Below are 13831 nucleotides of genomic sequence, written 5' to 3'. Positions count from 1 at the left end.
CATCATCATCATCATCCTCATCATCATCGTCTGGATCAATTTCATCTGACAGAACATCTTCAATCCATTCCTCAAGCTCATCTACAGATGGCATGTCATCGTGATCATCCATGTCCATCCACACACTGTCACCCTGTAGAGAAATGACAGGTGAGTGTCATAGTATCATTACTGAGTTGAACATTCAGCACATGCATTCTAGCATTACCATGCCTCAGTAAAGGTACTAAACATACAACCACATTACTCACATCCTCAACCTCTACAACACCAATTTGTGGAGAGGACAGGTCAATTCCAAAGGTGCTTTCCCAGTACGGTACGAGCTGAAGAGACAAGATGGAGGATGAAGTGTTTCTGCTTGTCTTATCAGCAAGTCAGAAATGGAATTCATTACTCAGATTATAAAAATGGTAATTCGTATTATGAGCATTTTCTTACAAGTGGGAAGTCATCTGGGTCGATCCAAAGAATGCTCAGGTCTGGATCATCGGCGTTGTCTTCAGCCACCTGTTTAAGGATGGTCAGGAACTCATAGCCATCTAATGGGGAATCATGGTTTGAGAATCAGCTACATGTGTGAACCAACAAGGTTTCTGTGGTATCCATCTTAGTTTCTCATCCGTTAACACCATCAGTGTTTGCAAGCAGAACATGTAGACTTGTAAAGGAGGCCAATAGCCTCATACCTGTGTCATCTTCCTCTGCAAAAGCGATGATGTGTTCGCCTTCGTCATCATCCTCCTGAGGAAGGCAGACTTTGTGAAAACTGAGACGCGTAGGTGAGACTATTTAAGGTGCGTCTCACATGCTCTTCTGGGAGGGAGGTGTTTTGGGCATTAAATGCCAACCATGGCCTTGAATGTGAAATTACGTACTTTGTGAATGAAAAGGTAACATTTTTATGGCTGACTGCATAGGGGCTTTAGAACACATGCATGAGCTGTGCATGACACATTTAGAAAGCTTTGCACAAGGCATTCACAGTATATGTCACAAAGTGACATTACTACAGTATTACAGTATATGAAATATTGATTTTTCTACTAACTGCAGGGTACATTCAATGTTGGGACTATATTGACAAAGCTTCTCTCCAATTGAACTGTGATTCTTAATACTTACATATTTTCACATCCTCATTGTTTAGAGAGTCAGTCATACTCAAGGATTTCATAAATGCTACACTGCTTTGGAAATATCCATGCATTTATCGTCATTTATCATCTTATGTAGGTGACCTTAACATGTCTTGCCAATGAATACATACTGTCTGCTTTCCACATTATTTTCCATGTTGTGGTGGGTGAATTCTATTGTTATGGTTGGTAGCTTACCCAGACATCATACATGTTGTGTGGCTCCAACTTCCTTAGGGTTGGTCTGTATAGAAATTAAAAGGGAGATATATATTCCCTCCATAGGGCAACCAACTTTATGAAACAGATGGCTTACTATTGTTGCTACCATCCACGAGTCACCTTACTGGGCTTAGTATTGGTTTCCTCAGACTTGGAGACATTCAAATTCACTTCCATGAAACCATCACTTATAGCCAGCTACACCATCAAAATTCTTGAACTTGTTTCAGTATTTTAACTGAAAGATTAGTTTAAAAATTCAACTTGGGTACATCTGAGCAGGCTTCTCAGTATCACTACCTTTGTGCCATTGGATCTCACCTGTTGTGATCTTCAATGAACTCCACTAGCTCTTCCAATGAGTACGGTTTTCCAGGGAGGACTACAGGATCGTCTATGAAAGGCTCATAGAAGTCCACCTCATTGAGCTTCATGTCCAGACCCCTGGCAAGCTGTAGCAGGAGGGTTTGGATATAAAAATTATTAAAAGAGGTCATCACGAAACTTGGATGCTGATGCAATATGAAGATATGGTTGTTCTTGTTTACCTTTGGATTGAATGTGGCAAAGAATTTGACATGGGGATGAAACTCATCAGCAGCATCAGCAAATGCCTCAAAATCTGAAATGTTATAGGCTCCAATCACATTTCTTCTTTTTATTCCTCATGCACGTATTTAACTAAAAATAATTGGATATTTATTTTGTTGAAGAGTACATTACAAATTCATACGATCAGATTTTGGAGTCTTAAAGTAGCCCATCAGCTTGATGTCCTCGTCAAGGCTTTGGAAGCCTCTCAGCTCCCTCATATTGTCAATTATCTCAACTGGATCTCCCATGACCTAGACGCAAGGGAGAGGAATACACAAACACAACATACAGATAGCTATAGTTCGAGACACGCCGTCAGGGGAAGCCATGACAATCATAGTCCTGAGCCTCACGCACATCGTAGATGAACTCCACCATCGTGTCTGCAGCAAGCTCCCCATCATATTCTATCACCTCGTCCTCAGTGAAGATAAATATACTGTCTGCCTCGTCGAGGCCTGCAGAGGGGAGAAACGCCTTGCTCAGACTTGCTGACATGCTTATGCCACCTCATGGTCTACAGGGGCTTTCTCTCATCTTCTCTTCAACCATTAGATAATACAAAATAAGATCCCATCTAATGTCTTCAGATCGGTTTCGAGGAGAAAAGGTAAGTTACATATATCAAAGATTGAGAGAGAGAGAAAGTACATATTTACTCATACGCTCAGACTCTTTCAAAGTGAAAGATAGACATTAGTAATTAACTATTTTGTTTAAGTATGCATTTACCTAGTTTCTTAGCAACAACTTTATCCTTCTTCTCATCAACAAGGCCAAATCCTATTTCTTCATCTGGAAGGTCTTCAAGGACCTGGGCTGCAAGCTGCAAATAAAAAACAATATCACATAATAGTTATGGCATCCTTAGGCTTGTGCAGTGAAGTTCTCTGACATCTTGCTCTTGTGCTTTTGAAGAAGATTTTATCAGTTCTTCAGTGATATGTGTTTGTTACCTTTCTTTTGTCAGTTTGTTGCAAGGCATTATAGTCCATACCTTATCAGTAGTTGTCAGAATAAGTGAGTTTTTCATTTGTGCACAAGATTTGCTCTGGTGTTTTTCACTTTGCATTGCATTGTTCTATTTGTGATCATTCAATACGTGCCATCATATTTGCAGGCAACGTCAGCCCCATAAAAGCTCCACACCAAGAAAGCTGCTTCTGCACTTTCTATATCTGTGTGAAATCTGAACCTTATGACTGAGAGCTGACTCCACCAATATCAAGGCTACATCCACAGTTTGCCAGGATCTCTGTTGATGTAATAAGCCATTTGGATGGCTACAGGTGCTACCCTGCTGTAAATACACAGACAAGCACAAACAGGCACACATACACACACACACACACACACACACACAGTAGAAACACAAGCAAACAGTACACACCCACTCTGAGACACAAGCTGGTTTGGAACAATGCCCAAGTGATTATTGACTTCAATAGGTTACTGAAGTAACTCTTCATCCATTATGCCACAGAATGGGTTTCATTTTCTTCCTATCTAACGATAGATTACTCTGGTGGCCTCACATGCTATTGAGGAAGTTTATCCAACAGTGGTGGGTCAAACAGTTGTATAGTACATCAGTAGCAGAATCTAGAAATATACCCTATGGCCACAAGGGACTGTATGAAACCCCATGGTAATACCCATGAAATATTTTTTGGCGGTATACCTTATGGGCTGGGGATACTGCTGTTATTATAACGTAATTGTCATTGTAGTTAAATAATCTATGCACATTAAAGGTAAAGCCAGTCTTACTATGTAGAAATATTGTTCTAAGGTCAAATAATAAATAAATAAAAAATCTACTGTGATTTGATGAAATGTTGAGATTTCCATGTAAGCTAAACCAATTCTGAAACTGTTTTCTGCCTTGGCCGTGCTTGGCTCAATGTAACAGCAATGCTGGTGCTTGATCAGTCTTTTTCTATGAAGCAACAGCGCACTTCTGAGATCACAAACAGCAATCCTTGATAAATATAGCGCCACAGCCACACAGACGATGAGGGACTATTTTGGAAAGTGAAGGTAGTGCTAAGGTCTCAGGGATCCGCTGACAAGTACAGTACTGCACTGCTGTAACTCCCCTCTGCCCCTGCTGTTGGACAGGCTCCAACCCCTAAGTAGAAGATGGTGATACGCTATGCTAACTTTAGCCAGTATGTGCTACCGGCTACTGTGAATGGGTAAACAGGCTAGCTCAGTAAACACGCATACAGTACGTACACAAGACACACATGCAAAAATGCTTGAGGATTTCCCAAAAAGCCAGCATCCAAGAAAGTATCCAAAAAAAAGGGGCTTGTCTTTTGAATGACAAAACTATTTTGGTTGTTAGGGCCTACTGAATATTATTCAGTTGATTTTACAATTATAGGAAGAAAAGGGCAATCAGCTCTCCTTAAGAGATCCCTCTCCCAGAGTAGTTGTTGTCAGGTATCAGCCAATAATTCACAGAAGTGTGAAAGTAGCAGAGAGTATATGTTGGTAGTGGATTAACTGGTCTTTCATGGAGGACAGAAGACTACCTCAAGCCCCTATCAATTGGCAATATTTAGCCTTCATGGTGAAAAGTGTTATGATTGAAAAAGTAGACCAGGTTGGATCTGGAAGTTTAGTTTATGGAAGACTAACGTGCCACATGTCCTGTGTGATATAGCTACAAGTGAGACAGAGACAAGATGCTCTGGTGTAGTCAAAAGGTGGTGACATACAGTATAGCTACTGAAAATGATGACGTAACCTTCTCACCCTGGTTGTCGGGGCATAACTGCAGCGGAACGTCTTCAGAGAAAGGGTTGACCTTTTACCTTTGACCTCTGGTGAGAAGGTTTATAAGGAGATTGTGGTATGTTTACTGGCTGGTGAGGCAGTTGTAAATCAAGGAGAGGAGTAGAGCAGGCTAGTATGTGATTGATGTTATTTACAGGGTCACATGACCTTAAGTGCAAGGGTCACATCAAAGGAATTAAAGTAATTCCACCAAAATGCTGCCAGACTTCAAAGGCATCTGTAAGCACCTACAGACATGGTAAATTAATTTAGGTATAGATATTAGGTATAGATAGACTGTCACAAGGAACATCTACCGTGGTGTGAAAACGCATGCTGAACACACTCGTATGCTGAGTATGCACGTAAACATACATACGTACACACAGAAACTACATGTATGTATGAATCATACTGGGAAACCTCGTGGGATGCAGCGATTTGTCTGAGCTAGTGATACTGTAGGATCTTGTGTCCACACGATTCAGCAGTTTGCTTCTGGAGGATGCAGTCTCCCTCCCACAGCACTCCACAGGCTTGTGATACATTTTGGGTGTCTCAGTTGTCACCCTTTCTCCAAGTCTTGAGTTACGAATACGATCTTGTGTTACACATGCTTCAGACAACTACAGTTGTATGGCTTACAATACATTAGGCTACATTTAAAATGGCCCATGAAAAATTAAGCAATCTCTCAAGCAACCACTCCGAACAAAGCCTTTCATATGACTGCTTGAAGACATCGTTCCTCTGCATTTAACCCGAAGACAGTTTATCTAGACTTAAATCAATTGTTGAAAATGACATTACAATAAACTTCACAAAGCCCAGCAATATGCCAATGTTACACTTCCTCCTCCCCATCCTCCCAGTTATCCCAGTGTTCCCATGACCCACCTCAAGGGCCAGCTCTTCAACCTCAAGCTGTTTCTGGGCGACGCGGTCTCCAGGGTGCTCATGGTAGTACACCACCATCATGTCGTACTTCTTCATCACAGATTTGAAGTTCTTAGCAGTGAGATCGTGAACACGTTCCTCGCCATCAAACTCAGGGATTTCCATGATATTGTTACTCAGTGTCAGGCTCCCGCAAGACAGCAGGGCCACCAGAAGCACCCAGCTCCACGTCATGACTCCTCACTTCAATCTGACAAAAATGTGTATGTATGGTGTCAAGTATATTAAAAAGAAAATAAATTAGTTTTGTGCTGTAAAGGAGTAAGGACTTCCAATCCGCATCACCCAGAAGAGAGCAAGACCAACTTTAGACCCCCTTTTATTAAAATCTCATATGGGTAACTGGAAACAGGAGAGGGACCAAAAGGGGGTGTGGCTTAATTCTGGACACGCAAATGGATGTGAAGTGTGGGAAAGATGGCGGGAGGAGGAGTGATTCAGAGTGGCTGCTGAGGTGATTCAGCTGGGAAGATGAGGGAGAGATTGGACACGTTTGTGTCATGTACATAACAATCTGCTTTTTCCTCCAGTGACCTGACTAAAAGGCCAGGATCAGTCCACTGGTCAACTGCATAAAATGAGGAGAGATGTTGGGTAGAGGGATGGCAGGACTCCATATTAAGTTCAAATTGAAGAGCCAATCCTGTCTAAAAATAATAGATGTAGGGCGGTGAGGGCCTTGTTGGGAGGGGGGGTCTCGGTGTCCAATTTGCTGCCCTTGGCACGGTCACAGTACTAGAATGTGGCACTAGGTCACTCAGGGACAGTGGGAGATGCTAGGTTGACGAGCCTGGTCAGGTTTCACTAGAGGCACCCATGAATGTCACTTAGCATGAGGACGGTCAGCCCTGACTCCATGAGCCGTAGACCTTTCATGCTGCAACCGTTTTCATTTACCTGAGCATTATTCTGTCTGCTAATGCAAACATGGATCCATGTCTTAAAATGTGGACTGTATGGGTGTGCAGATAGACGGTTATACGAGTTTACATATCGAAAGGAGAGAGCTGAGCTATTAATAAATGTTGGATATATGATCTTATAGCGTATCCCTCCATTCCTTGTATTCTGTGGCTTGCTTTGCTAACGCTTACCAAGTCACCCGAAAGGGAACTGGAAGCAGGGGCTATGAGCCACATAGGGAATAAATTGGGCTGTTCTGTCATTTTAACCAGTTACAGGGAGTAATGAGTGCACCTTGTTAAAGTTACATACAAAAATAAGATACACAATCAGATGTGCACTGAAACTACTATGTCATTATATTGGTTTTCCCCCATGGGGATGACTACAACATAGCTCTGCTGCACAACAGCAGTCTCTAGCAGAAAAACCCTTGCCTTATGAACTCCCATAGGTTATTAACCTCTGTTCCTGATCACTCACACACTATCACGTCTAGCCCAAAATTTGGTCACACAAAATAGCAACACATGAACACATGGTATTTTGTTTATTGCACAAATCGTACATATTTCCAAATGAAATGGTAGAATGCTTTAGGCAGTGGTGGGATATATTTTTGATCAAATGCCTTTAGATGTTTACAATAAAGTAATATAGTCAGAAGGACAATCTGAATATGACTGTCTCTTCCATCTGGGTCCATGTTTGGAAAGAGAAATGTATTTTTTGGGATATTGAAAATAACTGAATTTTGCCAATAAAACTCATTTGTTGGTAAGAATTACAAAACAAAATAAAGAAATTGATGTTATCTTTCTCTTCATTTAAAAGTACTTTGTCCTCGTATAGAATATAAACCTCTGCATGAATACCAATCAAATTTAGTCATTTTTCTTAAGTCAAACCTCTTTTGCTTAAGTTGGTTCTCTTTACAGTATTATTTTATATATATATATAATATGTACATATAAATTCACCTAACTTCTAAATTCTCATACAAAATGAGAAAAGCTGGACTTTAATGCTCTCACAACAAAAGAAAAACGGGCAAGCAAATTTAATCTCCCTCATTCTCCTTCCTGCCTGTGACCCTACCTCTATAAAACAGACAGACCTGCCTTCCACCATGACCTCTCCTAGAGACAAAAGGGCTGGCACAAGAAAGACCACACAAGCCCATCTGGGGCCAAATTCATCTGTACACTTGAGGGACCTGAACAGAAAGAACAGAGATAAACCACCAAATCTCAGGGCAGTCAAAAGTAGGAATAACAGTTCCCAGTTTGAGGTGTGTCATCCCTAAATAAAAGGAAAAATAAATGTTTAGTTATCGTGTTATCAGACCATGTTCAACTCCCAACAGCTAATAGCTACATTGTAAGAGGCCAAGCCTTTCTGTCCAGGCCCTTTAAGCTTTTTCCATGGGCTCCCCAAACAGGAACACAAGGAACTGTTCCATGAGAACTAGAGATCATCCAGCTGCTTCTCAACAGGAGAGTGCATTCTCTGGGGAAGGAGAGAATGGCTTATGGAGGGCCAATGATACTTATTCAGGAGGATTGTGATGGAAGATCACACTAGTAAAAGCATTGCCTCTCCAACTGGAGCTGTCACAATCCTGCAGAGTGCAAATCAATCAGAAAAATCCAAGGACTAGAATCACAGAAAAAGTATCTGCTTGTTAAGAACAAACTTTTACTGAACACGGGGTTGATGTTCCATGACAATAATTTGATTAATTATTGCATATTCCCCACAAGTGCATGTTTTGTCTACACATTTTAAACGACCACATCCCTGAATAAGGTGCACATTAGCCTGGGAGGGGGCAGGCTGGGGCGAGGGAGGGGGTAGGACTGAAAGGACACCGAGCAGCAGGTCCGAGTGGTGGCCTGGCCCCTCTAAAGACTTGAACTGACCCCACCTGACCCCAATGGCTAATGGTCCACGTCAGACACTAGCCAGGTGGGTGAAGGGTCAAACTCAACAGCTCTGGTTCTATGCCTTAAAACAAAATCAAATGGGAGCAAATCACATTTACAGGGACAATGGAAAAGGTCTGAGGGCATTTCTAGTCATCCAGATCTTCTTCCTGTCTCCTCCAATCTCGTGGCAGAAAACCAGGGCAGGGACGTGTCATGGAGGGCAGAGGACTGTGCGAGATGTGTTATTGGATGGAGGGCCGAATGTTGCCTGGGCATTCACAGGTCGAGCAGAAGCACTGGATTGGCGTGCACAATCTCTTAGTGGGTTTGGGTGATGCTTGTCTACTCCCCTCCGGACAACTAAAATCATAGTTTGAGTGGGATGTATTCTAGTCCTCATTTCATATGCTGTTTGGAGGCCAGATTTTAGCATCTCCATTCCTCTCCATCCCTGTCAGGTGTGTGTGTGTGTGAGTTTTCGTGTATGCAGGACTGTTTTCTATTTCTTCATTGTCTGTCAGTGTTTGCGAGTGCCAGTGTGTCAATGGTGCTTGCCTATGTGCATCAATACTAGGGCGACAACAAACGTGTGCGCGTTGTGTTTGTGGCTCAGGAGGACATGCACTGGACATGGTCTGGGCCCCCGTCCTCATCATCGGAAGAGTCTGGAGAGCTCCAGGATTCATCAGTGTCTCCTTCTGCACCCTCCCGACGTGCCTGAGGGAAAGGGGACGTTAGTGAGACAGGGAGTGGAGTGTGGGGCAGTGGCTTGCATATCTAAAAAAGGACAACACAAAGACTTGAAGAACATCCTTGAAATGGATGGAAATATCCCAAAATATGATATTGGAGAAATTGAATGTGCAAATCAAGTCTCCCGACCCAGTAAGGACTAAGTATATATATATATATATTTGACCCCTAAACCAATGTGACGGTGTCACTATGAGCGTTGAGCTCACCCTTTGGGGTCGCCTGTTCCTCATGTGTCTCATCAGGAACCAGAGGAGCTGCGTGTCGTACTGGTCACCATGGCGCACACTGTCCTCATCGCGCTCACGCTTGTTCTTCTTCATCACCTGGGCAACCCGCCACAGAGACAAATGACGAGTTAATATTTGAGAGACCACGACGATCAGTCTTACACAGCTATCTCGGGGTCTGTCAGGATAACAGTACCTCTTTGAGGCCTTTAAGGCCCGTTGGGTTCTCAGCAGTGGGGGCCCACAGTTTGACATCATGGTCCAGGCCACTGGTAGCCAGGCCTGGGAGGTGGGGATGGGGCTCCAGGCAGTTCACCTACACACCCAGGTCAGGAGGTTCTGTTAGTGGACTGGATCTTAAAAAGATACTAAACAGACCTTGGTGTTGAAGTGTAGTCCCCGTGACCACCCTGCTCCCCGTGCCCACCCTCCTCCCCGTGCCCACCCTCCTCCCCATGACCACCCTCCGCCCCGTGCCTCACCACTCCTCCTTTGTCTCCCTCCATGAACTGGACGATGCGGGCAGAGACCTTGTCCCACAGGTAGATATGTCCACAGTCACTGCCACTGACCACAAACTCGCTGCAGGGGCCGTAAAAGTTAACGCCCTTCACTGGCAGACACACACGGACAGAAAGGAGGGGATTCAATATTTCTGTTTATATTACAATAAATAAACCTATCCGGCTACTCTCTCCATGATCAGCTACAGTGATCATATGCTGTGATCTCAGTGTCATTCTGAGCTGTGAACGGTGCTCTTCCCTACCTGTGGCATTGTTGCGATGGCCCTTGTATCTCCTGCGGTAGTCAGCTCCGTCGCTGTGGCTGGAGTCAAACAGGTAGATGTCCTCATCGTTGTAACTGGCAAGAAGCTCTGATATAACAACACATGGAAAGACACCGCCATCAAGGTCACTTGTGACCGGGAGAGACAACAGAGCCCAGTGCAAAAGTGTGCATGCCAGGTTGAGTTGCTGGTTGATCGTGGTGTTTTACCTGAGCCATCATGGCTGTAGACCAGGCAGGTGATGTTGGTTTTGGACTCACTGGACACCAGGTGAGATGGGCAGAATTTCTTCAGCACACCATTGTTATCATTTTCATTGATCTTTCTCTGATCATAAATCCTGCATAGGGGAGGTGGCAAGAGAACTTTGAACTTGGGAGGCAAAAAAATTAAATAAAATCAAACTCCAACATCACTGTCGTTACAGTTGTGCTCCAATGATTGACTATGTCAGTCTCACCTGACATACTGGTCTCTTCCACCTACAGCAAAGTGATGTGTGTTGGCTGGGTTCACAAAGATGGTGTACAGTCCCACCTTCTTATCCCCCTCCTTCACCACCACCAGTTTACTGCAGACACACACGACACACCAGAAAGGGTGACTCGGAGGATTTCAACCAAGGCAAATCAAAGACAGAAGCAATTGTCACTGTCGTGGGTGGAGTTAAATATGACTACACAGCCATTGTCACATGAGAACATGTCACTTAGCGACAGTAACTTAGCGACAGGGTAGACAAGTGGGCTTGCTGTCACTCACTTAGCAGGCCGGTCGAGGCGCAGGTCAATGCCAAACACCACAGCATCCTCCCCAGCAGACAAGAAGGAGCAGGGGGAGTCCGGCTCCAGGGCCAACTGACACACACACACACACACACACACAACAAAAGCACAGTAAATAATTACCATAATTGGCAAGGCTCTGTTGCAGCAATATGACCTAATGAATAACCACAATGCAGCTGCTGGCTGGTGCTTCCTACCTTATGGGCGGCCCCCTTATGCTGGGCCACTCTCTTGGTGTTCTTGCAGCGCTGGGTGGCAGAAAGCTCAGCCACCCTGATCTGGCCGTCACGAGCGCACATGGCCAAGGTAGAGTCCCCGCTGTGTGGCAGGAACTTGGCCTGGAAGGGTCACAATAGTGTCATCCCTTTTAAACTAATATCACGAGGATACAACTGCACAGAAGTAAAAAAAAAAAAAAAAAAAAAAGTAAATTGTGTCATGGTATAATGTCACCGGGTTGAAGTAGTCTCTAAATACTATCATCAACATCAGCCAACATCCTGCCACAGAAGCTAGTAGACGGTTAACGTCTGGTTTCAAACGTTTCTATATTTTACCACCAATCCGTTCAAGCCAACACGCCCATCCCAGTTCAGACCTGACAGACTCAGTCTCCTTACTTACCTGAAACACGTTACTCTTGTGCCCGCTGTCAAACTCCAGCTCCGCATGGCGACGAGCCCAGTCCCAGATCACCACGCGCAGGTCATCACTGCCCGACGCCAGGCGTGTCCCAGAAGGGTTGAAGTGCAGCGTATTGACACAGCCCGTGTGCCTCTCCAGGCGTCCCTGGAGCTCCAGCCTTTGCACAAAGGAGCGGGCGCCGCACACGCGTCTCACAAACTGGTGGGAGCTCTTGCCAATCTCCCGAAAGCGCAGCGAGGGCACTGCCCGCCAGGTGGGCCTGCTGAGGTCGCGCAGCTCCGCACCCAGCCACGCCTCCATGGCCTGTTCGTCCTCCTCTTCGTCTTCCTCTGGGTCATCCTCGTCCTCCTCCTCGTCGTCGTCGTCCGAGCTGGAGGAATGGTGCGTGGTGCCACCGCCGGGTCGGTTCCTCTTCCGGGCGGCCCTTTTCCCCTCTCTTTCCTTGGCCCGCTCTCTTCTCCCTCCCTCACTCTCACGCTCCGCCTCCTCAGTCAACGAGTAGAGGCCGCTGCCATCCATGCTGTCTGTGTCCTCTTCCTCGTCCTCTCTGTCTCTGCCAGGCCTACTGTCCCCTTCTGCATCTGGCATGGGCTTGTCCCCAGCCCCATCGCCTCCTTCCTTGGGAACTGTAGACCATAATGTCAAATGACAACGTTGTCACACTTTAGAACCCACTGCAATAGAAAGACCTGTTTTCCAATAATTATAAAAAGCAATGTCAGTTTCCCTATTTGAGTGTGCTTTGGTTAAAGGCAATTGTAGCAAAACAGAATACTATGAATCAATCAATGACTTTAGTTCCCTGAAATCACCTGCTTGAGAGGAAGTATGTCCTTGTTCCTCTGTGTTTGAAGAAACGTCTCCATCCCTCTGCCTGGCTTCACCTGGCTCTGGCTCCTCTGAGCCACCTGGTAAAGATACACAAATTCATAACAAGTAGCTAGAGGCTGAAACATTATGTTCCCTGACACTCTGCTTGTAGCGAGGCCTGTCTGATCCCTCACCGTTAAAAACTCTGTTTTTATCATCTGCCTCCGCCATTCTGTCTCTCCACGACAGAGGATAGCCTTGAATGGGCGGAGAGGGGAACATGTCAGTCATCACGATGGCTATTGCAACTAGCTAGCAAAGTTTAACCTGCAGGCTACTAACGTTTGCAAACCGCAGATTATTCAACTTGTCTCACTGGTTAGCTTGTCAACCAGCTAGCTATCTGCGGGAAGTATGGCGACGCATTTATATTTACAGTTGTAGGTAGTGCCAGTGTTTTTAACCAGCCATGTATTATGTTACCTAGTTAACAAGCCAAATGTTAAATTGATACCTTATTAATTTACTAGCTACTTGTTTCCGAAATATACGATCAACTAGACTATGGTCAGAGAACATCAGGACAGTACATAGGCGATCGTCACCATAACCAAATGTGCTAACTAGCTACACTAATACATCTTGCTAGCTACCTAGAATAACATTTAGCTGTTTAGATGTAAGTATAAATAGACCGACTATACGATCAACATTCATAGTATTAACTAGCTAGTTACAAACTGTAAGTAACAGTGTCTGACAGGTGGCAAGCTCCTCAAGGCTGGTTAGGCTACCTCTTCTTCGTCGTACTAGGCCCAACAAAGCGTACTTAAGACAAGTTGATTCCTAATCTTCTTCGTTCTGTGCAGATTTGATTCCTCGCGCTTTGTTATTATACAGCAAACCAAGTGCCACGAAAAGGAAACATCTGAATAATTACACACGACATTTGGCATGTGTGCACAAAGACAGCAAATTCCCAAAAAATGGTGCGCGTCCTCAAGAGAGCTTTCTCTGTTTATGTTTTGACTGTCTCGATTCTTTTTCCGGTGAATGTTTTTTTATCCGGAAGTAAGGCCTGGAACATTAATTACTTAAAGCATAGTATTGAGATTGATGCTTAAGAGAAAGTGAAAGTAATTGAAATATCGTCCCAAAACAATCACGTGTGTACTCACATTTATTGTATTAGGAGTGCCAAAAATATTCCTGCTTGACAGCAGTGTTATGATGTAGAGACATGCATGTTATCAGAGAATGATGTTTGATGTTACCTGTCTCTCCTGTT

General features: G+C 44.3%; 2 protein-coding genes across 4 annotated transcripts in view; both read right to left on the bottom strand.

Annotated features, from left to right (window-relative positions):
* The window catches only part of casq1a (calsequestrin 1a), a 7103-nt gene extending 1100 nt beyond the window's left edge, over positions 1-6003 (bottom strand). The window contains exons 1-11 of the mRNA XM_084707787.1: positions 5637-6003; positions 2688-2781; positions 2313-2413; positions 2095-2206; positions 1910-1983; positions 1683-1813; positions 1338-1383; positions 690-744; positions 442-542; positions 252-326; positions 1-133 (exon numbers count right to left, since the gene is read on the bottom strand). The exon at positions 1-133 is cut by the window's left edge and continues 1100 nt beyond it. Coding sequence (XP_084563913.1) covers positions 1-133; positions 252-326; positions 442-542; positions 690-744; positions 1338-1383; positions 1683-1813; positions 1910-1983; positions 2095-2206; positions 2313-2413; positions 2688-2781; positions 5637-5870 — 1156 coding nt within the window. The 5' untranslated portion in view covers positions 5871-6003. The remainder of the gene's footprint in view (positions 134-251; positions 327-441; positions 543-689; positions 745-1337; positions 1384-1682; positions 1814-1909; positions 1984-2094; positions 2207-2312; positions 2414-2687; positions 2782-5636) is intronic.
* A 1127-nt stretch (positions 6004-7130) lies between these two features.
* Positions 7131-13603, bottom strand: dcaf8 (DDB1 and CUL4 associated factor 8). Of its 3 annotated transcripts, none has more exons than XM_084707874.1 (13): positions 13305-13603; positions 12738-12800; positions 12546-12641; positions 11713-12359; positions 11286-11426; positions 11063-11157; positions 10761-10871; positions 10510-10640; positions 10280-10387; positions 9993-10123; positions 9707-9826; positions 9490-9606; positions 7131-9244 (listed from the first exon to the last, which is right to left on the bottom strand). In XM_084707874.1, the coding sequence occupies exons 2-13, from the start codon at positions 12772-12774 to the stop codon at positions 9137-9139; spliced, it is 1842 nt and encodes a 613-aa protein (XP_084564000.1). In that variant the 5' UTR covers positions 12775-12800; positions 13305-13603; the 3' UTR covers positions 7131-9136. The 3 variants fall into 3 exon arrangements, with proteins under 3 accessions (XP_084564000.1, XP_084563999.1, XP_084563998.1); XM_084707873.1 differs by having other exon boundaries at positions 13338-13603; XM_084707872.1 differs by having other exon boundaries at positions 13373-13603.
* Positions 13604-13831: the final 228 nt, after the last annotated feature.

The sequence above is a fragment of the Hypomesus nipponensis genome, chromosome 10 (assembly GCF_054491055.1).
Source record: "Hypomesus nipponensis isolate SF chromosome 10, ASM5449105v1, whole genome shotgun sequence".
NCBI classification, from domain to species: domain Eukaryota; kingdom Metazoa; phylum Chordata; class Actinopteri; order Osmeriformes; family Osmeridae; genus Hypomesus; species Hypomesus nipponensis.
This window is presented reverse-complemented; position numbering and strand designations above follow the sequence as displayed.